This window comes from Hemicordylus capensis, chromosome 4 (assembly GCF_027244095.1).
Source record: "Hemicordylus capensis ecotype Gifberg chromosome 4, rHemCap1.1.pri, whole genome shotgun sequence".
In the NCBI taxonomy this organism is placed as follows: Eukaryota; Metazoa; Chordata; class Lepidosauria; order Squamata; family Cordylidae; genus Hemicordylus; species Hemicordylus capensis.
The window spans coordinates 125449294-125473748 of record NC_069660.1 but is presented as its reverse complement, the minus strand read 5'-3'; the positions used below and the strand labels follow the sequence as shown (position 1 = coordinate 125473748).

At 43.1% G+C, this 24455-nt stretch overlaps 1 protein-coding gene across 4 annotated transcripts in view; it reads left to right on the top strand.

Annotated features, from left to right (window-relative positions):
- Positions 1-24455, top strand: part of PALMD (palmdelphin) — a 95407-nt gene that overhangs the window by 40150 nt on the left and 30802 nt on the right. For 2 of the 4 annotated variants that reach the window (XM_053248078.1, XM_053248079.1), the window contains one exon: positions 13472-13517. In XM_053248078.1, the coding sequence (XP_053104053.1) occupies positions 13473-13517 (45 nt within the window). In that variant the 5' untranslated portion in view covers position 13472. Of the gene's footprint in view, positions 1-1965; positions 2101-8274; positions 8475-13471; positions 13518-24455 lie in introns of those variants that run through there. The other 2 variants (XM_053248077.1, XM_053248081.1) reach the window with 2 other exon arrangements.

Sequence of the window (24455 nt, the reverse complement as noted above, 5' to 3'; positions counted from 1 at the left end):
CCACTGTAGCATTAGGGCCTGATCCAGCAGCAGCAGCTCTAAACTGTACAAACGTAATAGTGTGGCGGGGGCGGGGACTGTTTCCAAATTCCAAATTGTAGCCACCTTGATTCAGGCAATGAGGCATCTGAAGGACAATTTTAAAGAAAGAGAAGACATTTTGCCATAGTAACAACATTTAGCAATTGACTCTATATCTCTGTAAGATTTTTATGTTAAAAGTAGCCATATTTCTCAGGGAGATTCCTGTACAAACTCTAAATATGAACAGGGATGTACACAATCCCTACTTGTGTCGATATTTATACCTGTGTCTAGAGATGTATGCCAGTTTAATCTCATTGAAATCAATGGGAAAGAATTAGCTGAAGTCCAAATACTGAGGTTTTGTTTGGTCTGGGAGGCTTAACAACATATTAGGGTTGCACGTGATCATATGGGGGTGGTTTGGGAGAATAAATGGGGCAGTCTTGGCTTGAAAGAAAAAGAGAGGGCGAGAATGAATGGGGCAGGCTTCGCTTGAGAGAGAGAGAAAGTTTAAAAAGAAACTGGAAAGAGCCACCCCACTGTGCCGTACCTTGCGCTACTTGGCGCTTGCCTTCCCTTGCCGCGAACCTCCTGTTGGAGGTCCAGTGCATGGACCTTTTGCACCAACTGCCCTAATGACCACTAGGGGCATTGGGAGTAGAGACAGTGACTCAGGGTCTCCCTATCTGTCCCTACTCTATGACCCCTGAACTGACTCTGCAGCACTTCCTGTGCTGAGTCACAATCCTTCCTTTCCTCCTAGAGAGCAGATGGAAACATCTCTCTCTCTCTCTCTCCTTACCTATCCACTAGCTAGTCCTTTAGATTAGAGATAGGTCTTTCCTATCTATTTAACCAATAAATATTTAGTGTTCAGTCATACAAGGATCTCCATGTGTTTTCTCTAAATAGCTACAATATCCAAACCATCCTCTGCTACCTACTCTGTAACTGGAGTGTGTGGTCATTCCTTAGTGCTCTGCTGTTTTACCTATTGTGGGTAAAAATCAACAACCTCTAACACCTCCGTGTTTTTTTTTTAAAAAATTATTTCAATTCCAGCCACCGCACAGCCAAGGAGATGGCTGCGGGGGTGCATGCGTGTCCTTTTACCCCTACCCACCTACCCCCAGCAGCGACAGATATCAGAACGATGCTGGGACCTGCTGTTTGGACCAACGTTTCTTCCCAACTGTGAGGTGTGCCTGTGCAGTCAAATCTCTTAACTGCCCAGACACGCCTAACAGTTGGGAAGAGATGTCGGGCCAAACAGCAGGTCCCAGCATCGCTCTGATATCTGCCACCAGGGGACGGGGGTAGAAGGACTACTGGCCCAGTAGTACTTCTCCCCCCGCCCGGTAGTGGTAACTTTGGCAGATATCAGAGTGACGCTGGGAGCTGCTCTTTGGCCCGACGTCTCTTCCGAACTGTTAGGCGTGCCTGGGAAGAGATCTCGGGCCAAACAGCAGGTCCCATTGTCGCTCTGATACCCTGGTGGGGTTTGTGGGTAGGGGGTAGGACACACACACACACACACACGCAGCCATTCTCCTCAGCCACGCGGCGGCTGGAATTGAAATAATATTTTTTTAAAAAACACGGAGGTTCACAGCAGGGGGAGGAAGGGGAAATGGCCCCGTGGACCAAGAAAAAAGGCCCCGCAGGCCACATGCGGCTCGTGGGCCATATGTTGTGCAGGCCTGCAGTAGACCCTCTGTTTGGGCCTGCAAATACAACACACACACAATCACAGCAGTTTCAGTCTCCATTGCTGCAAATGGGAGCTGGGGGGCGGGGAGTCTTCCAAGGATTGGTAAAGCTTTCCTATCATGGGCTGACAGGAGACTGACAGCCCTCATTACATCATCAGCCATCCCTGATTGGCCACAAAGGGGCAGGTGGCGGAACCAGGCCTATTGAAGGCATTGCTAGCAAAGGACCATAGCGTATGCTGTACAGAGCAGCACATTCACAGATGCAAAACCTGGTAGCCACAGTGCTCTATTACAAACATGGCTGCTCGCTTCCAGGAACTCCTAGAATTGGCAAATGCACTCACATGATCAACACGAGGTAGGATGTTTAATATTTTTGTCCTGCTTCAGTAAAGAAGTAGGACAAATATAGTACAGGATCCAGGCTACCCACATTTGAGCGAGCTGGTTTGGAGGGATTTGCCAGGGTTTTCACAAGCTTGCAAACCTGGGCTGCATTTCTCCTCCCTTCATTTTGATAACTGTGTGAATAGCCCTATTAAGTAGTAGTACAGATATGCCATAGTAGCCACCTAATGGCGCAGCGGGAAAATGACTTGACTAGCAAGCCAGAGGTTGCCGTTTCGAATCCCTGTTGGTATGTTTCCCAGACTATAGGAAACACTTATATCGAGCAGCAGCGATACAGGAAGATGCTGAAAGGCATCATCTCATACTGCGCGGGAGATGGGAATGGTAAACCCCTTCTGTATTCTGCCAAAGACAACCACAGGGCTCTGTGGGCGCCCGTAGTCTACACCGACAATGGCACACTTTACCTTACAGATATGCCACAGTGAAAGTTGAGGTACATGAATTGTTTTTATTGCTCCATTAAATCTCTGCCCAGTCTTCTCCACACTCATACAACCATATAGAAAACTTTACGAAAAGTGTTTCATCACTTGAAACAGATGTAATGTGATGAGTCATTAACAATTCCATTTTATCAGAATGTATGTGTCAGAAATTCTGCCACTGTAAGCTATTTAGATATTATTATTATTATTATTATTATTACATTTATATCCCGCTCTTCCTCCAAGGAGCCCAGAGCAGTGTACTACATACTTGAGTTTCTCTTTCACAACAACCCTGTAGGTTAGGCTGAGAGAGAAGTGACTGGCCCAGAGTCACCCAGCTAGTTTCATGGCTGAATGGGGATTTGAACTCGGGTCTCCCCGGTTCTAGTCCAGCACTCTAACCACTACACCACGCTGGCTCAACTTCTCAACTATTACCCAACTTCAGGCAAGTAGAGCTAACACTTACTCCCCCAGGGAACGTTGCCAGTTTTTACTAACTGAAAAGCCAACCATTGACATCTAGGCAAATTGCTTTTCCCTTACCAAAGGAAATTAGTTTCCCATTCCATAGAAAAGGCCTTGTTTATGCTTCATAAATGTTCCCATTATGCAAAATATAGCGACAATAGTCTTCTCTCTTGCCCAAGGACATATATTGGTATCTAGTATCACATTTCAGTTCTGATTGTTCCATGCCTGGTTATCTACAATAGTCGATCTAGTAAAGAATTTCATTTTCATAAAGAAAATCCTAATTATAAAGGCCAGGCACATAGACGTGTTGTATTTGCAACCAAGTCACTCGCCCAAATGTCCTTTTCTATGGCTCTTCAGCTTAAGAGTAGCGGGGGGGGGGGGAATGACCCACACCTGAGGCCTATCTGCCTCACTGAATTGGGTCTGCTCAGCCCAGGATGGGGGGCAATACTGACAGGCTTCCCTCAACACATATTAAAATGTGTGGACTGTGAAGAGTCAGCGTGGTGTAGTGGTTAGAGTGCTGGACTAGGACTGGGGAGACCCGAGTTCAAATCCCCATTCAGCCATGATACTAGCTGGGTTACTCTGGGCCAGTCACGTATCTCTCAGCCTAACCTACTTCACAGGGTTGTTGTGAGGAGAAACTTAAGTATGTAGTACACCGCTCTGGGCTCCTTGGAGGAAGAGCGGGATATAAAATGTAAAAATAATAAATAATAAATAAAGAACCAGAGCAAAACAGACAGCTGCTCCAAAGCTCTCTGCCCAGGTGTGGCCACCCAATTTGAGGCCCTGGAGGAGGGCGGTGTCTCATCACTTCACAGCTCATAAAGTCCAACAGCCACACATTAGGGGACTGTTGTCTAACCACTATCCTTGCTGCAGATTTATGTAATCAGTATCGCTGTTTTTCATTTAAATCCCAACATCTGATGTCTTGTGTCTTCTCACCCTGCCTGCGCATTGAATGTGTCACCTTATCTAGTTAGGGAAGTAAATGTCTTAAGTTAGTGGTTCCAAATATCTGTAAGAAGGGACCTAGCAGTGAAATCTTTATTTGGAACCCGCTTTCTTGCCTGTGAATCCAAAGTGTAACCTTTTAACCTCTTGTATGGGTGGCATTGTCCCCAACAGCGCGAGTAAGAGTTTGGTCGTGGCAAAGCAGTAAGGAAAGATGGGAAAGCTTTTTAAAAGGAATAAAAATGATACAGGGCGGTGACAGTGTAAGACACTTGAGCATATGGCTTCCAGATGGCCTGCTATGGATATGGTACAGTATGACAGGCTTGTGATTTCTGGGTCAGTGGAAGGACTAGCAGTGGCAATCCAAACAAAGATTATTTGGAAGCAACAGCTATTTTAAAACATGGTTCTCCCTAACATTTAACACCATGAACTAAACTTGCTGCTGAATGTTATCCAAGTACAGCTCAGAAAGTGAATATACGGACTCATATGCCCACCTCAGTGCAAGACAAGCATTATTAGAACCCTAAATGTTCTTCTCTGGCTTAGATTTTAATCCAAGCTAGAAAGGAACTTCTGCCTTTAACTATTCGCACCGCTGCTACTGCTAAAATGAAACTGAACAAACAAACAAAGAAGAGATGCTGCCAAAAGTTGATGAGTTTGAGTTCACAAAAGAATTCTGAGTGTTTGAAGAATGTGGACTTAAGAATACGACGAATATTTATATACCGCTTTTCAACAAAAGTTCCCAAAGTGGTTTACACATCTAGAAATAAATAAATAAAATGGCTCCCTGTCCCCAAAAGGCTCACAATCTACACAAAAAACATAAGATAGACACTAGCAACAGCCACTGGAAGGATACTGTGTTCTCCCCCTGCTAAATAAAGAGAATCACCACTTTTAAAAGGTGCCTCTTTGCTCAGTTAGCAGGGACTCAATTGAAAGCTGAGCTACTGAGGCTCCCAAAACCCTTCTGCAAGCTCAACCCCAACCTGAATGCACATTTCCCCCAACCCTTTACGTACTGTGAGGTCAGGTGAGATGTGACCATAGATAGCATTTTCTGTCTTACCTTTGTTCCCCATGGCAGGAAAGCAATGGCAGTGTGACTTCTTTCCAGTTTTGAAAGACAGAAAGCAGGAGTCAGAGCTGCTTCCTCTAGAAGCCCAGGGGAAGGTGAGGGGGCTCTTGGGAATCATAACCTTTTGAGGGGCTGCAGCACAGGCTTTAATAATTAAATGTATTGGCAAACTGGCCATTTTCTTAGAGCAAAGTGATAAAATATCTTTTTCCACCATGCTAATATGTGACTCCCTCTGCTTGTTATTTTCAGGGGGAAATCTTCTTGTTTTCAACACTAATTCTGATTCTGTTCTCGGCCTAGTCATACCCTCAATGTTATTATTGGAAACATCACAGGGTTCAATCCCTCTGTCAGTGCCCCCATGAATGTCCAGCACCTCTCATTTGCCTGCACACCTCCTGGCCCCTTTCATCACACTTACAGCTAGTAGAGGGGTTGTAAGTTTCCGCCCCCCTCCCGCCCACCAGCTACCACACTGCTTTCCTTAAAATGGCTCTATAATAATCCAGTTCCCCTTTGTAAATCAGGGAAAAATCAGAAAATTATCAAGCCACTTTGATGCTTGAAAGTTACCCCCCGCCCCGCCCTTTACTTGTGTCACAGCAATCAGAATGTTTATTTATTTATTATTTATTTGTTTGTTCGATTTCTAGCCCGCTCAGGGCCGTTCACAAATATCATTAAGAACAGTTAAAAATCAATCAATGATTGGGAATGAAAATTTTAAAATACAACAAAGCAGCTAAAAAGCAAAACAAATAAAAAATGTTGAGGAAAAACAGTTTCAGGAGATATTAAAAGATGCAGGTGAAGAGGCAGCTGGTGCAGTTCTTATGCACTCAGAGTAGTCTATATATGCCTTTAAATTTGGCTTTAGAAGCAAAACTCTTAAGCCGCAAAATCAACCCTTATTTCCAGATGCTAATATTGCCACAAAAGACCCACATTACTAATTATTATTATTTGTTTTGGCCATCAGCCTTAAATAAATTATCTATCTATCTATCTATCTATCTATCTATCATGTATTAGTATTATTAGTATTATTTTACAAAAAATAAAAATTATCTAGTTCTCCAAATGACCACCCACTTTCTAATACAGTTGTTCCAATATTTGCTCGGGTAAGGCAGTATAAAAGCAGACTCCTACAGTAAAATCCATTATGAAATGGAAATGAATTTATAAAATGTGTGAGGAGGGTGGACTAAAAAGAATGCAATCAGCATGCCAGATCAAATGACTACAAACGTTGTATTCATAAGTCAATGTCCTCGGGGTCAAGAGAAATCTTTGCTTACAATCTGCCATAGAAACTGTAGGCTAAAAAAGACTTTAAGAATATTGTACTTTATTGGCAACAGGCTTGGTAAAACAGCTGTAAAGGAAACTCTTTTCATTATCAATCTCACAAACTCTCCTCCAGGAACCTCTCACAAAGCATGGCTGTTGGAAGTTTCTGAGCAATCAGGATCTGATATCTTGGTTACAGCACCATCATGGACAAAGCAAGCTTCAGGGCAGACCAAATGACAGCTGGCCCATTTCTCCTCTTGCTATGCAAATCCAGTTCGGAGTAGGATTTATATTTAGATGAGAATATTTAAGGAATATTTGCAACAGTAATAATTTGTGAAACAATGGCATTAATCTTAGTCTGCAGTCCTATGCAAACCGTTCTGAGTGTAAATGCTGCTAACTCAGCTTTAAAATATGTGGCCTTAATACAACTGAGAGCTGCACATTTTCTTTCCCCTTTTCCAAGCTACGGTGGTACAGCGGGGAAGCAGCTCGCCTAGAGTGCAAGGGGCTGTTAGTTCAAATCCCTGCTGGTGTGCTTCCCAGTCTGTGCCTAGTAAATTCATTTGTAGTCACCTACATTGGGCAGCAGCAATATAGGGAGATGCTGAGAGGCATCATTTCCTACTGCGTGGGAGGAGGCACTGGTAAGCCACTTCTGTATTCTACCAAGAAAATCACATGGAATGTGATCGCTAGGAGTCAACACCGACTCAACGGCACAAACTTATCTTCCCAAGCTAGCTTTAAAATAAAGTGGTCTTAATACAGTGGACCTTGCTTAAAGATATGCATCTCACTGCAAAGTGTACAGGCTACTTCAGTCATATGGAACCATTTGCCCTAACCACATAGATATTATTCTCACACTCACTATTTTGATGGGGTAAATTAATCACAGGACTTCTATCTTGTCAGTGTCATATCGTGGCAATTTCTTCCAAGTGTTCCTCCATCTATTTGTGACATCTTGAATTGACTGTATCAATTATGAAGCTTTCCATCTGATGAAATAAATATAAGCATCACATGGGGCTGCTCATGCATGAAATAGTACAGGAAAACATTGGAGTAAAAATACTACCTGGAAATGGACTACAATCATCACATGACAAATTGGCCATGTGTGCATGCAAATGGCTATTTTACCATACAGTGTAACACAGAAATGGTAGGCAAAATTCTCCTTATCATTCAGCAGTGACAATATAGATGACCAAGCTACTGGAGGGTATGGGACGTCACCCGGGGTGGTCTGATCATCAGTGTATGTTCCATGTCTAATGTGAACAGAGAGGAATCATACAGTATACTCCAGATAAGTGGAAAAGACTGGCAATATGACAATCTCCATTTCCAATTCTGCAGTGCAATATATTTGCAAGGGATAAACTATACAACATGGGGTTTAGGCCAATTCATGTTTTGAGGTCCCACATGTACCAGACCTATACATTACAGTTATGCTAATATGTGTAAGCCACTTGCTTAATTATAACGAAAAGCAGGGTGTAAGTATTATTAAATAATTGTCTTATTAACAATATAGTTATTGTTTTATTTTATATTTGTTGCCACTTTAGAGACCAATAATTGCTTTGGGGGGATTTTGGTGTGAAAATGGCATAGGGGGAAAGTACTGACCACCATACTACATGCCACACCCCCAGCCCATATCAGGGGCCCTGGCCACATCAGTGACCTATTTCATATGTTGAGTTTGACAGCCACTGAAATACCTGCCAATGACAGGGAAAATAGGGTTTTGAGAGGTGATTGGTGGGATTATAGAACAGGAGTAGGAAGGGACACGGGGACAAGTGCCACTGCCAGGAGAGCAAAATGACTGGGGCAGTGCCACCAAGAGAGCTGCTCACAGAGGTCTCAAAAGACCTCCACCTGGAAGTCAGAATGCTGGCCAGACAGGTGCACAAGTGTTATCACTGTGGGCAGCTATTCAAAGAGAGAAGGGAGAGGTCCAACACCTGGACTCCCCATCAAGGGAAAAGATCCAGTGAAGTCCCTCAGGAGGAGGAGAAGCGGGAGATCAAGGTAGCAAAATAGATCTTCTTCCATCCTCTCTCTCAGTCAGAAGTCACTAAGAACTCACCCTAGACACAAAATGGAGGACAAGAGGTCACACACTCCTCATGTGGAATCAGTCCAGAAACTTCATAATGTGTAGTAACTAGAAGCACCTATAAAGAATCCACCCATTCCTCTTTTACAGAGACAAGGATATCAATTTCTCAAGTTTATGTTTTTTGAAAACAGGTTGTTGTTTAAGTGTCTAGTTGAATCTCAAGTTATTCTGCTACTTAGTTTAGTATCAGTCAGAAAAGCTTGAGTGGGGGATAACTCAGGAGTCTTCAAATACCTAAAAAGTCCCTTGGGAAGATAAAACACCAGCTGTTCAGTATGGCCACCGATGGATAGGCCAAAAAGCCTTGGCATCAAGTTACAGAGAAGACAAGTGTGGCTAATTATTAGGAAATTCTTTTTGAGTGACTTTGAAACAGGATTTTAATTTACGCTAATAAGTAAAACCCGTTGTGGGGAGGGGGGGTTCTGTGTTAAAGAAATAGTATTCTAAAATGGAAATAGTGACCAAATATTTCCACTTCCATTTTAAACAAGTATTTTGAGCAATTGACAAATACTGTAAAGATCTCTTTTGGAATCAACTCTCTAAAATAATTCAGGTCTAAAATAAAAACAACTTTTTTAGCTCTATGTAGCTCTGTGAAGACAGGAAATAACCTAGTCCTTAGCTTGGTGGTCATTAGTCTGTGCCATCTCACCATTATCATCACAGTACAGGCCTCAAAGTGCAGTGCTTTTTGTAGAATCATTTGCAGTGCCTTGGTGATAGAGTTTTGAGCCTTTAGCAAGCCCCCCCCCCCCCCCCCCGCAAAAAAAAATCCACAGGTGAACCCTTTGCTGGCATGGGGATGCTGTGAAAAAGTCACCTGTTCATTTCGGTTTGTAGTGCAAATGCTAAAGGCACAGAAATATCTATACCTTATTTTAAAAGGTGAAATTGCCTCTAGACTCATTAAACATTTTACAAACATGACTGCATGGAAATGTGCAAAGACTCTGATGCTGAAATATGAAACAATTCCAAGTTAATATGACACTTTCATGTGAGAGTTGTCAGTCTCCTTTCAAGATGCAGATATTATGTTTGGCCGTTCGACCTGTTTTGTAAGTTTTGTCTATATTTTTAAAAATATTTGCCCTTTTAACTGGAAAGATACAAAACTTGCTCAGTTTCTTCACAACATAAAACCATTTTCAGCTTTATTGTAAAGCTGAGGACAAAAGTTCATTCTTGCTTTCAGAGTATGAAAAGCCAACATTAGACAGAAAAACTCACTACTATTGACTATTGGGGCTATTCAGGGATGGGTCTTCATTATTTATTTATTTTATTTTATTCAACACATTTTAATACCACTCAAAAGTTCTCTGGGAAGTTTACAAGACAATAAAAACAACCAATAAAAAGATTAACACATTTCAACAATTAACATTTAAAACATTAAAACTATTAAAACACAATTAAAACAATATCTAATTAAAAGCATGGGTGAACAAATGCGTCTTGACTGCCTTTTTAAAAGCTGTAAGAGATGGAGAGGCTCTTATTTCAGCAGGAAGCATGTTCCAAAGCCTCGGGGCAGCAATGGAGAAGGCCCGTCCCTGAGCAGCCACCAGACGAGCCAGTGGCAACTTCAGACAAACCTCTCCAGATGATCTCAATGGGCAGTGGGGTTCATAGCAAAGAAGACATTATCTTAAATACTCAGGGCCCAAATTGTTTAGGGCTTTATATGTTATAACCAAAACCTTGTACTTTGCCCGGAAACTTATCAGCAGCCAGTGTAGATCTTTTAAGATAGATCGTTGCTGCCCTGAGGCTTTGGAATGCACTCCCTATGGAAATAAGAACCTCCCCATCTCTGACAACTTTTTAAAAGGCAAGGCAGTTAAGAAACATTTGTTCAGCCAGGCTCTTAATGAGATTTACAGTTTTTGATAGTTTCAACAGTTGTTGAAAATTGTTGTTTCAAGTTGTTGTAGGTTGTTTTAATTCTATTTTAATTTGTACTGTTTTTATTGTAAACTGTTAAATTTAAAAATTTGTAAATATGTTAAATTTAACAATAAAATAAAATGCCTGAAGCCAACAATTTTCTCTATATAATACTGTTATCAATCTGAAAATTATGTGTTGATTATGCTCCCTACATCCGGTTTTCATGGAGCACCCAAGAAGGGCAGAAACAGCATAAGATAATTTCCAGTTTGCATACTCCTGATATGAGTATGAAACTCTACATTCCGTGTGTAGGGCCAAAACGGTAGGGGTGTGCACGGATCAGTTCGGAGGCCATTCTACTGGCCTCCGAACCGGTCTGGAGAAGGGGTGGTTTTGGTTCGGGAGGGTTAGGGTGGGGGGTTCCATTAAGGGCGGGGGGGGCTTTACTTACCCCTCCCGCCCTTTCCCGCGTTGGCGCCGTAAATATTGTAAGAAATCCGGGCGGCAGGATCCCTCGCCGCCCGCTTCTATTACCAATTATGGCTCTGCTCCTCTGAATTTTAAACATCGGGGGGCGGCAGGGTGCTTCCCTGCCGCCCCCTCGAAGCCCCCTGCTGCCGCTGAAGCCCCTTTAAATCTCGCCCGGACCGGAGATTCCGGTGGAGAAACTGCGCTCGGGCGGGCGGCAGCGAGACGTCCGTCCGCCCGCCCGCTCCCTGCCTTGCCGAGTGCAAAGTGCAGGGAGCCTTCTGCGCACGCGGCGAGGGATCCTGCCGCCCGGATTTCTTACAATATTTACGGCGCCAATGCGGGAAAGGGCGGGAGGGGTAAGTAAAGCCCCCCCCCGCCCTTAATGGAACCCCCCACCCCAGCACCGAACCACAGCTCCGCAGTCCGGTGCACATGACTACAAAACGGGGTCTGCGAGGAGAGTGGGTTTGACCAGCTCTCCCCGCAGACGATCATGCAGCACTCCCTGGGCAGCCAGATTAGCTGCACAGATGATTGCCAGCTCCATCATGGAACCAGTTGGGGTGGCAGGGACTGGGGGCCTCCCAGCCCCCATAAGTTCCACAAGCTGCCTTGTGGGGAGCCCCCCAATGCAAGGAGGCTTGCAGCGACACGACACTGTGGGGACACATGATCTTTTAACCCGGTTTTCGGGAGCTCTTGCGCCTGAAACCTGGGTTAAGCAGCAGACTTTGTAAGCGGGCTTGCTGCCAAGCCACCACCAGGAGCTGTGCGGCTTCTATTGCTGCCCACGAGCAGCAGGAACCGGTCTGGGCTCCGTTAGCCCGGTTCCTGCTGCTCGTGAGAATCGCCTCTCTAAGTGAAACTCACTTAGAAAAGACAGGTCTATGGTCAAAGTCAGAGGACAGCAAGTAAATTCTAAAGGAGCAGGCTGTAGCTCAATGGTAGAGGGACTGATTTGTTGGCAAAAGGTCCCAGGTTCAGTCCCTGCCGAGCATCTCCACAAGGGGTTGGGAAAGACTTCCATCTGAAATTTGGGGAAGCCACTGCCAGACATTGTTGACAATACTGACCTAGATGGACCAATGGTCTGACTTGGTATAAGGCAACTTTGTAGTTCATATGCATCAGCTTTCAAATGCCTAACTTGTACCATTGCTAGACTTATAAAAGTAAACAGTCCTTTGGGTTGCCTTTATGGATTGAGAACTGTTTATCTTTAAGGAAGACAAGGCATAGGGCAATAGATAGCATCTGGCTGCCTTGGCAAAGATCACAGACACTGGTGCCCCATAACCATATATGTCTGTGGAGCCAGCCATGGATGTACAGTGCCAACTGCCATGTTTGCCAGCAAGTTTCTCTCTCTATAAGGACATGCCCCCCACCCCGCTTCTGTTGCCAGTAATCAGCCATGGTCATGCCTCCCTCTCCGTATTTCTCCAAGCACACTGACATCTTTAAAGAGATCTGGCAACCCTACTAGCTCAGCCATGAACTCAGTGCAGTGCTTGAGCCGATTCCCTTGGTTCCATTTCAGTTCCCCTATCTGCAAAATGGGAATGATACCCTATCACAGTATCGTTGTGAAGGCAAACCAAAATATGTTAAAACACAATGCCCAGTAAAAAAACATGTCTTCCACTCCAAATGGTGGATGGTGGCATGCCTATAATGTATAGTACAAGACATCAAATGGACACTTCCCATAGTATATGGACTGCATACAGATACTTATGTATAATTTCAAACTAGGAGATCTCTCCAATCCAGAACATTTCAAAAGCTGTAAAAGATGAACAAAAACATCAGACCAACCTGTTTTTGACAACCGTAGTTCCGCAATTCTCCCCAACCCAGATATTCTTTTATTTTATAACAGTCTCTCTCTCTCTCTCTCTCATACACACGCACACCACCTTTCCCCAAACCCAGACTTCTTGCCTATTTTCTTTTTTAATGCTTAATATTATGATTAACACTGTTTAATTACCATTGAAGGACATTAAAGGATGAGCATGAGTTAAAGGTGTCAGTGGGGTCTCCCCACCACCACACACACACACACACCCCACACACACTTCTTAAAGAAATCTTGTAATGGCACATTAAATAAATGTGGGCAAATATGATTTGTGTTTTCCTAACGGGAGTGGGGAGAAATAAAAAATGATTTGGGCAGTTAATAGTTAATCTATGGCATGCAAGTGTGCCTATTACAACAAAGAATTGGCAGCTGCAGAAGGAAAAGGGCTTGGGCTCCACCGTTCAAACTTGTCAGTCAACTCATGCCAGCATTCTGGACGTCTTGCCTCCCCAGCACACCCTCATTACATATGTCTGTCTGAGCTGACTTGTTCATCTGTTCAGAGGCGCTCCAGAGTCGGGAATTCTCCCTCCTTTCCTCTGTGGAATTAGATCATAACCCTTCTGAAGCGTCTGCTCATAACCCTCCTCCTCCACACAGGAGCCTGTTTGCCTATGTGGTATCTCTTTGTAGCTTTCACAACCTGTGTGTTTGTTTGATTTTTAGAATGGAAGAAGCTGAACTGCTGAAGGAAAGATTGCAGGCCATAACAGTAAGTGCCTATAGTAATTTATTTTTTAAAGTATCATAGCTGCTGGGAGGTGGGGAGGATGATCCATGCTGCTTAGAGATAGCTATGTAGAAACATATCCCTGTGTACTGCCTGAAATCCTTTGTTTCTGTTATTTATTTTGTTTGGTTTTGTCGGCTACAAACTTTGCAGGTTCAGAATAATTGTGTGTATGAATTGCCTTTCCAGTGTGCAGATGATTTGACAGTTAGGTTCCAAGCACTGACTGCAGCTGATGTAGGAGTGCCGCTATGCTTTATATCAGACATACACAATGCTGTCATTAAGACTGAGTGGCTTAGTAAAAGCATGCCTGCCTGCATTTGAAGGACACCAGGTCAAAAAGCGAGGAAAGAGCTGAAACGAAGCAATTCTACAGCTTGACGGGAAGGGGAGAAGTAACCACTGAACTAAATTTTCTGCCTATGGTATATTGATGGATAGCCCATGTGAACAGTAACACCAAATGTTCAAAGCATGAGAGAATAATAGGTGGATTTCAAATTGGCTCACACTGTGGTCAGGATGTCTTATTCATAAAGAATATAATGTATGGCAGGCAGTAAAGAAGGCCTACCTTAAAAGAGGTCGGAGAGTGGGGTGGGAGGGAATGGAGAAGGAGAAAGTGTAACAACAAAAAGTATTAACCTCCAACTCTCTACTGCTCTGATGTAACCCTCATGCTGTCGTGGCATGACAAAGTTTGGCTGTGAGTGGGCCAGTAGACCAATTCGAGAGGGTGCTAGCTGTTCACTAAAGACAAAGCTATGATTGGCTGTTGGCAGTGTGATGCAATGATAATCTTAATCCAAGAGAATGCTTTGAAGGCTAGACAGAACGCACTTCAGAAAAACCTGAAAGATCTTTTTCCACGTATTTATTCCACACATATTTCTATTGATTACAATGCAACCTAGACTTAACTTAGCTAAGGGACAAAAAGCGAGGAAATCTGAATGTTATGGAGTAACTGCTTTCAGTCTCTTTGCTAACCTTTGCTCCAATCTGTCCACCCATGAGCCGCAAGACTTCTTAGTAATGAACTGATGGAGTACTAGACTCAATAGTCAGGCTTGTAAATATTACCTGGGACTTTTACACACAGCAGGCTTTACTGCAAGTTTACCAGGAGGCTTTACTGTGAACTTGAAGTTGTCCCCAAAAAACCGATGCAAATAGTGGATTTTTGTACCCCAGATATAAATTGGGCTATATTCTAATGTGCAGTGAAAAACCTGAATTGTATGTGAACTGCTCCCCGATAACTCACAGGGACTTCTGTAAATTTGCCTGATATGTGAACGCACCCTCTCCATTCTGTAGGAGACCCGAGTTAAAGGGCTTTAAAAGCCCTGTGTGAAAAACTTCCTGTAGCTTGCAGTGAATGTGAATCTAAAGGTGAGAGACAAGAAAACTTTTATTAACTGGATGAGAGCTGGGCCTTCTTCTTTTTTTCTTTTTTTGTTTCAGGCCCTCATTGTGCAACAGACTACTCACATAAGTATGTGTGGTCAGGCAGACTCTTAAAATGTTTACAGGCAAATAACTATTTGCAAGGTTGCCAGAAGCAAAAAGTTTGTTTGGCATTTTTTTTAATGCCTATGGCAAAGCAGAGGAGAAACATGGGTTCAAAGGTAGTATTTCCTCATAATGTGTATTTTGGACCTACAGTAACAGTACAATTGCAATCTAATTATTTATTATGCGCATAGCACTGTCAATGTACATGGTGCTTTACAAAGTACAAAAAACCAGGCACCTACCCCAAGGGGGTTACTGCCTAAACTTTAGCACAGTGGGACAACAGGGAAGGGGGGGGATGGATTTATTTCAATTACATGTACTTAGGCTTGGTTACAGTACAGTAAGGAAGCAAAATGGTTCTGCCCAAGCCATCATGGTAAAGTGGGGTGGGGGCGGATTTGAAAGAAGCAAGAAAGGAGTAATCACACAGGTGTCCTGAGAGGCAGGCTCCTAATAAAAGCAGCATTTGAAGTGTGAGCTAGTCTGGGTGCTTTCCAGATTGCACACTATCACAGTATCGCAACAGGTCCCTTAAGTGTGGTTCTGTATTGCCTGTGTTTTGGCATCGCAGCCCCTGCATTGTAAGGAAGGTGCCGTTCATATTTCCAGTGCCTTCTTTCAGGTTTTATTGCTCTGTCAGAGCCCCATTATGTTGCATCTGTGTTGCCAAAAAGAAAGAAAGAAAGAAAGCTGAATTTGCCCATTGTAGGAGGCGTGCCCCCTTACAATGGATTTCTACTGCAGTTTGAATTTGGCACCACAGAACGTTACAGTTTACACTGCTTTTTGCAGTGTAAGGCTCACAATCTGGAAAGCACCCAGGTGGGCCAAAGATCTTAAAGCACCCTAGAAAGAGCTGAGAAACCTGTTTTTAAAGAAACCTGTCCAAATGTCTTGATTTCTGTGTTATGGAAATGAGAGTCTGGCTTGTTGATTTTGGCTGGTTCTTTACTATAACAGTTGCTGAGCAAATACTGTGTTACTTAGACCCCTAATTGGTGTTTTGGAGGCCATTATTTCATGTGTGCCAGTTAGCCACTGGCTAACTGAATGATTTCTTTCTGTATAGGTTTTCAGTAATAAGAAATGCAAGTTCATATAAAATGTAATTCAATTAATTTCTTAATATTAGAACTTAATAATGCATGTGTGTACAGAAAAAAATGGAGAGAGAAGGAACATAGCTCAGTGGCAGAGCACATGCTTTGCATGGAGAGGATCCCAGATTCAATCCCTAGTATTTCCAGTTGTTGTTGTTTTTCAATCAGGTGGCAGGTAATGACCAAGACCTTGAAGAGCCAATACAAGTCAAGAGTCGATAATATTGTATGGCCAGGGTTTTCAAACTTGGATCCCCAGATGTTGAACTACAACTCCCATCATCCCCATCCACAATGGCCTTCAACCTTCAGCCATTGTGGCTGTGGATTATGGAAGATGGAGTCTAACAATATCCAGGGTTCCAAGATTGAGAATCCCTGCTGTATGATTTTTCACTGGCTTCCAATAATACTATGAGGCTCTCCACACGAGCAGTATGGAGAGCCTGCAAGACTTCTGTGGGGAGAGCTGGCTTGAACTGCTCTCCCCACAGATGATCCATCAGCGAGCCCTGGGCAGCCAGATCGGCCACCCACACAATTACCAGCTCCGTCACTGAGCTGGTATGGGCAGCGGGGATCAGGGGCCACCCGGACCCCAGAAGTCAAAGGATGTGCAGGGCTTTCTGGGGAGACCTCCATGCTGGGAGGCTTGTTGAAGCCTCCCGTTCAGGTGTCTCCTCGTGAGTTGCTGTGGCATGGAACCATACCATGGCGACTCACAATAAAAAAACCTGAGGTTAGCAGAGGTGCGCTCCGCTAACCTTGTTAAAGGGGAGGGGCACTTAGGGAGGTTTGCTGCTGGGAGCTGCGCAGCTCCTGTTGCACCACACGACCAGGAAAAACTGGGCTAGGCTCCCATAGCCCAGTTCTCCTGGTGGTGGGAATAGCCTCAGTATGTTCTGCATTAACTTTTCATCTCTTTCTGGGTGCAGATTAAGGTGCTGGTTATCTTCCAAGCCCTAAATGATTTTGGCATTAGGCAATTTTGATTGGGAGACTCTGATCCATGTGTCACTGCCCACTGAAGTTCAGTTAACAGGCATGTGGGTCCGGCCTTTCTCTGGTGGCAGCCATACTCTGGGATTACTTCCATGAGAAGTTTCATTACTGCACCATCTCCTTTGGTGTCTTTTGAAGACATATTTGTCTTGTTTGGGGCCAAAATGGTCTGTCAGCCTTGGAAGTTGCAGTTTGTTATATATTTTAATATGCCTTTTAAAAAATATATAGTAATTGACATCCAGACTAAATTACTCCTGAGTAATCCAGCTGAAATTAATTAGTCCTTTTGAGTATCTCCTGGCTTGACCATTGAGTAACTTAGTCTGGATGTCAGCAGCAGCTGTGGCTTTTAGTTAAATGCTAGTCACTTTGAGGCCATAAGGCAAATAGCAGCATACACATTTTTAAAATAAATAAATAAAATACTGGGCTAGATAGACTTGTCATCTGAATGAGTACAGGTTGCTTGATGTGTTCAAGGTATTTCCAACAAAGGAAACATCCTGCATAATATTCTTGCTGGAAGAGAACATATTAACTTGGAGTGAAGCAGAACAAATGAAATAAAGAAATATACCTGAAAAGTGTATGTGATTAGCACAGAATGAAAAGCGTTTTTTAAAAGCCTTTTCCATGCAGATAAATTAAAGCTGAATAATAACTATGTCCTTGTTAAAGGGCCAATTCTTTTCCTTTCACAAAGTAATTCCTGCATTCCTGGACAAGGCCATTTATGAATTATTTTTGCTTCTTGCATCATTGTTGATGAAAAGGACAAATACTTTTTTGTTTCCATGTTCCTGAATTTCCTGTGTGTACAAACCATATTCATTATAGTCCATGCATGGCTTTCCCAATGACTTTAAATAAGATGTAGATTATCTTATTCTCATTTCCCTGAAGCATCACTAGTAGGTCCACTAGTTTCAGTGTGGAACCTATCTTTGAATCATTGTGCGTTGGTTGCAAATACTGTAGGTAGCTTGATCCTAAGGGCAAGGGGCAATTGCTCTAGCAAGCATGGCAAAATGGAACATTTGTGCTACTGCTGAGAAAGCAACAATCAAACTGTGCTCCACTGGCCATCAATACACACTAGATATGCCTGTCGGGACTACAAGGAATCCTGGTAGTGTTGCACTTAACACTAATGGGAGCCACTCCAGCCCTTTAGAGAGCTGCATGAGAATCCTCTCATGCAGTTCTCCCTCTTCCATCCCTAAAGAAGGTCCTTGCCTGGCACAAAGGCTGGTGTCTACCTGCCTCTATCTAATATAATCAGTGTAACCCTCCACTATTAATCCCTTCCGGATATACATAATATGGTACTCTCAGATATGCATCATATGAATGGTGAGCTCACTGTGGAACAGTGCTCAACTAGTTTTGGTCAGAAACGCACACTTCTCTTAAGCACTGGGCTCAGGCCAAACCCTTTCTTGTTTGAAGCTGAAGGGGTTGTTCACAGCAGGGTTTGCCTTGTCTTGGCAGCAATTATGAAGTCACATCCTCTTCCTCCTGCTCTCCCCGCTATGGGAGCAGTTTTTCAAGTTTGTTTAAAAACCAAAACTTGGGTTTTCTTGCTTCTTTTTAAAGTTAATGGACAAATCTTTAGTCAAATAAACATTATAAAAAGAACAGTTCTCCTTAAGTATGTGGAGTGGGGGAGAAAAGTGGAAAGGAAATCAGCTGTAAATTTGGAGGAAAGTGTGCATGTCATATCATGAGTGAAGGCTGGAGGAACATGAGCTCATCCAACAGCAGTGGGTGGGTGGAGGGGATCACTTCTTGTTTCATCTATAAAGTTTGCTCTTAATTGCTTTTAATGTAGAAACTCACTCTGACAACCTATTCAAGTAATTACCGGGTTATTTCTAGGCCATTTATATAGTAGTAGCATTAAGAAGAAAGGTGTGAAGTTCAGAGATTGGTGGCAGGATGTTCTTGAAAACTGAACCGCCAAAAGCTGCTACAGTGGTACCTTAGCAAATCAGCTTTAAAAATAGAACTCTGAGGAACATTAGCAATAAACATTCTTCTCTCAAAAGTGTCAGCTGTTTGACCCATTGAACCAAAGAAGCAGAGGCAGAAGACACACAAACATTATAGGGATATGAGTTATTTAGATTGACAGTTTATTCATTTCCCAAATGTAGTTTATATTTGCATTCTGGGATGCATACCACAAATATTTGAGTCTCGACTGCAATGAGGATTCTTCAAGATATTTAAGATTTTAATGGGAATAGAATCCAGCCCACTTGCTACATTCTTTGTAATTGAAATTATCTCCTACCAGACTTACCTCAATTAACTGGCCCTTTGTTATTTCTCAGTGTGATGCTAGCAATCATGTAAAGAAAACAGAACCATTTGTAGTGACTTATTATTCTTTAAATCAGTTTGGATTTGTTTTTCTAATTCTTAGTAAATAAAATAACTGGGACAGCTGAATTTGGTAAAAGTAAAATAAAAACAATATCTTGCTTATCTAAGCCATTAGTTCTGTACACCCCATGAAATCCTTCACTTATTATTTTCCTAAATCTGGATCACCTTATACGCATAGAAAAGAAAAGAACTAAAAGACTGTCTTGCAAAACTCTGAGATTTATTCTCAGAGGGGGGATGTACACTACAGAAATAAATATTTCCTCTTTCATGGAAGCCTGGGAATTGTAGCTTTGGAAGGGATACTAAAGGTAAAGGTAAAGTGTGCTGTTGAGTTGGTGTTGACTCCTGGTGACCACAGAGCCCTGTGGTTGTCTTTGGTAGAATACAGGAGGAGTTTACCATTGCCATCTCCCGCACAGTATGAGATGATGCCTTTCAGCATCTTCCTATATCGCTGTTGCCCGATAGAAGTGTTTCCCATAGTCTGGGAGACATACCAGCGGGGATTCTAACGTAGGGATCTCTTATATAAAATTATCTGCACTAAACTACAATTCCCAGGATTCTTTGTCAGAAGCCATGTTATACTGAAAGGCAATATTCTTGCTGTGTAATAAATATTATTGGAAGGATCTATTACAGTTATTATTCATAGTTTATATCACTTTTCCAAAGAGAAAAGAGTCCTCAAAGCAGTTTACATAGCAAATATAATAATGGGAAGGTGACTCCCTGTTCCAAATGAGCTCACAATCTAAAAAGAGATCCAAGGAAGTCACCAGAAAAAAGGCACAGAGGAATCGCTATGCTGGGTTGAATAGGGACACTTCCTCCCATGCCCTCCCTTTAAATATAAGAGAACCACCACTGTGAAAGGTGCTTCGTTGCCCAGTTATTAAGGTTAGGCAAGCCCTATTTATAAGTTATCTTCAACACACATCCAAACTATGTACAGTATACACATGGGCAGATCTGCACGCATGTACAGTTATCCAAACACTATGTTCAATGTGCATACAGTAGTACACATACTATCTGTATCCTGCATTTGAGGGCACCTGTACCCAGATTCATTTTTAAAGTGAACACATGTAAGTCATTTAGACCACTGTTCCTCAACCAGTGGTCCAGGGACCGCTGCGGGTCCACGCACGGAGACTTGAATGGTGGTCCATGGCTGGGAGGTAAATCCGCCCCCCCAACAATGGAGGAGGCAGTGCCGGATTAACCTAGGGCCCCGCACTTTGTCTTGTTTCTTGACTACTGTCTTTCTTTTTGTCTCCTTCAATTTTCTTATTATCATTTGCATGCCTCTGACTTCTCCTTTTCCCACCCTTTTAATACCTACACGGAAGGGCAAGTTACAGAGAAAGAGAGGCAGTAAAGGCAGGAGTGTTTGCAGACTTGGTACAGCCACAGCCTTGTGCTGGGGGACGGGCTTTTTGTCCCACCCCCAAACACAGGCTCAAGGAGAGCCCCGATTGGTCGGTGCTAGGAAGGAGGCGGGAAACGCACGCTCTTTGTGCAGCTCCCTCGTTTCCCCTTCCTCTTTGGTCTCTGGCCAGTGTCCCTTCCTCCCTCCCCTCAGCGCAGAATGGGTTTTGGCTGGTCATTCTTTTGGGGAAAGGCAGGAGTGGTTGCAGACTTCTTTATTCCTCTACCATAGGTGGGACGAGTTGGAGAAGTGCATTGCAATGGACCGAAGCTTGTGCTTGAGGCCAGAAAAAGGATGAGCTGAAAGTTTGAGGGGGTCAGGTTCTTAGGGTGAGGTAGCAGTCCTGCTCCTTTTTCCTTGGAAGTGACTTCTGAAATCAGTGGGTGTTTACTTCCAAATAAATGTGTGGAGTTGGGGGGGGGGCGTGGGAACTACTTTCTCCAAAGTGGAGGTGTGTGCATGTTTCCAGGAAGTTTACCCTTGGTTTTGTAGAGATGTGCAAATGTTGGTGCCAGTTGGCTTACTTTGCCCACAAGTATGAGAACAGATAAAAAGTTGGAGGGCTACTTCTGAACAGGAGGGAGAGACCGCTGTGCCTTGATCTCCAGACTGTAGAGTCGCCCCATGGACTGGAGTGGCTGCTGGCGGGTCTCAGATGTTCGTGGGCGCTGGTGGGTCTCGGAAGAGCGAGGGTGCGTGTGTGCGCCCTTCTAGCTTTAGCTTTCGTAGGAAAAGAGGAAGATCTTGCCTGGGAGAAGCCCGCGGTGGCGGTGGGACGCTTCTCCTTTTCTGAAGGGCTGCCGGCTAGTTGGTGGGATTATATCCAGTTTCACATTAATTTAATATCTTGTGTGTGTTTTTTTTTAAATGAGTATGTAAGCAAAATACTTTGTTAAATTTTACTTTATTTATTAACTGAAGACTTATTTGTTCACCCAGGCTTTTGCAGGGGTTCTCAACCTTGGGTGCCCAGATGTTGGTGGACTCAAACCCATAATCCCCAGCCATAATGGCCAAATGCCATCGTGGTTGGGAATTATGGGAGTTGAAGCCTACCAATATCTGGGGACCCAAGGCTGAGAACCCCTGATTTATAGTTTTAATGTTTAATGTTTGCTTTTAAATGATTCCAATTGTAATGATTTTAATGCTCATAATATTATTTTAGTTGTAAACTGCCCAGAGATGCAAGTTTTGGGTGGTATAGAAGTCAGATAGATAGATAGATTTAAACTTGAAACCCCTTTACTAACTGCTGGTCCAGGAAACAGCGCACAAAAAATGTAGCGGTCCTTGAAACTGCGCACGAAGAATTTACCAGTACTTGACCCTGAAAAGGTTGAGAAACACTGATTTAGACAAAAACATGTACATGTGTACAGATACCTGAACACATATCAGCATAATTTCTGAATAGGACATTAAAGTGTTATAAAACTGCTATATGTTTGCAATGTAGATATGCCCAGAGACATTCCTTCTATTTTGTTAATTTATTCTAGATAAGTTGTCTGTTTCTGTTAGCAGCAGCTGAAAGCAGGAAAGGGCTTTTTGCAGCAACTCAAACAGCAAAATCTCTTTTCTTCAAAAGGAATAAGATTATATTTCAAGCCAAAGACTTACTTTTTTTAAATTGTAGACATATGTTCTTATTGTTACGCCTGGCAAAACATGACTTTGTTTTATTTAACTTCTCAGTAGGTAATACTAATGAGCTTTAAATTTGGCAGTTTTCCTGTGATTGATTTTGTTTCTCATCATAGCATGGATAATTGGACAATCGATCACTATTTTATGATAAAAATCCTTTCCTAATCATGTTTGTACATGCTAATGATAATGACATAAAATGAAGACCTGCAAGTCAATGGGTCTGAACTGTGATTTATACTACTTTGAACTATTGAATGTCTTTGTACAAACTTCCATTTCCTCTTCTATAGGTTTGTTTTATAAAACTATTTCATTACAAAGTTACAACCAAGGCACATGCTGAGCCTATCCACAGAAGTTGCATTGGTTTTTTTTCCTGCCCATGGGAACTGCTCCCTCTGCATACTGAGCGCATTGTCTAATATTTGCCACAAGCAAAGGCTGAACCTTTCCACTCTACCACATAACCCACATTGAACCAGATGCAAACTTTTAGGTGTGATAAAACAAATTGTTTGCTATGAGCAACACTTGGAGAGTGAAATGCCACCACAGGGAGGGTGATTATTTGCACTAGGCCTTAAACATAGCTGGAGATACAGTACATTGCAAGAGTAAAGGCAGATACATTTATTCCAGTTAATGAGAGAGATCCTTACACATTCAAAGAAAATTAGAGGCCTCCAACCAAAGGTTTGGCTCATTTTTTTCCAGATCAATATGTGTACACCTCTTCTGGCCTTGTGCACTTCTCCTTTGTACCCCTTCTTTTTCGGGTTTTCCTTCCACAATCAAACTCCTCCTTTGGGTCCTCTCCTTCTTACTTCAGTTCTCTTAGGGCTACTCCCACTTACAGCCTTCCTTCTGAGCATCCTGCTTCATCTATCCTTTCCTAGGCTGAGACCTTCTGCCTGCTTTCTGTACAGTCAGTCAGAGAAATTTAGCCAATGTCAGCCAGAGACTCTTAGGATCAGAACATCATAGCCAATGGCCTTCTACAATCCTTAGGATCAAGGGAACTCAGCCAATGGCAGTTAGAGGTGCTCCTGATTGCCTGGAACCTTGGCAAATACAGATACTTTATACTGCCAGAGGCTTAAATCAGCACCACTCAATCCTTTATACATTGATTCCTAAGGCTAAAGGAGATTACAAAGACTTCTGCTCAGTGCAACTAGTACAGGGCTCCTCAATTTCAGCCCTGCTGCAGATGTTGGCCTGCAATTCCCATAATCCCTGGCTATTGGCCACTGTGGCTGGAGATTATGGGAGTTGTAGTTCAAAAGCAGCTGGGGGGCCTAGGTTGAACAGGCCTGAACTAGTACCTTTACCTATGGCACATAAACAGAAGATGCAGCCTGTGAATGCATAATCCTATGTGACCCAGGCACAGTCAACACACAGCACTACTGGGGCTGTTCCTCAGCCAGGGCGCTTTCCAGGCTAGCTGTTCAACAGCAGCAAAATGCCTCTGTTCAGGCAAATCACATTAAAAAAGTAAACAGCAGGAGGGGCAGTCTCGCGGAAATTTACACCGGATATATGACATCCTAGCTCTTAAGTGGCGCAGCGGGGAAATGCTTGACTAACAAGCAGAAGGTTGCCAGTTCGAATCCCCGCTGGTACACCTATATCAGGCAGCAGTGATATAAGAAGATGCTGAAAGGCGTCATTTCATACTGTGTGGGAGATTGCAATGGTAAACCCCTCCTGTATTCTACCAAAGAAAACCAAAGGGCTCTGTGAGCACAAGGAGTTGAAATCAACTCAATGGCACACTTTACATTTACTTTAGCTCTATAGCGCAGC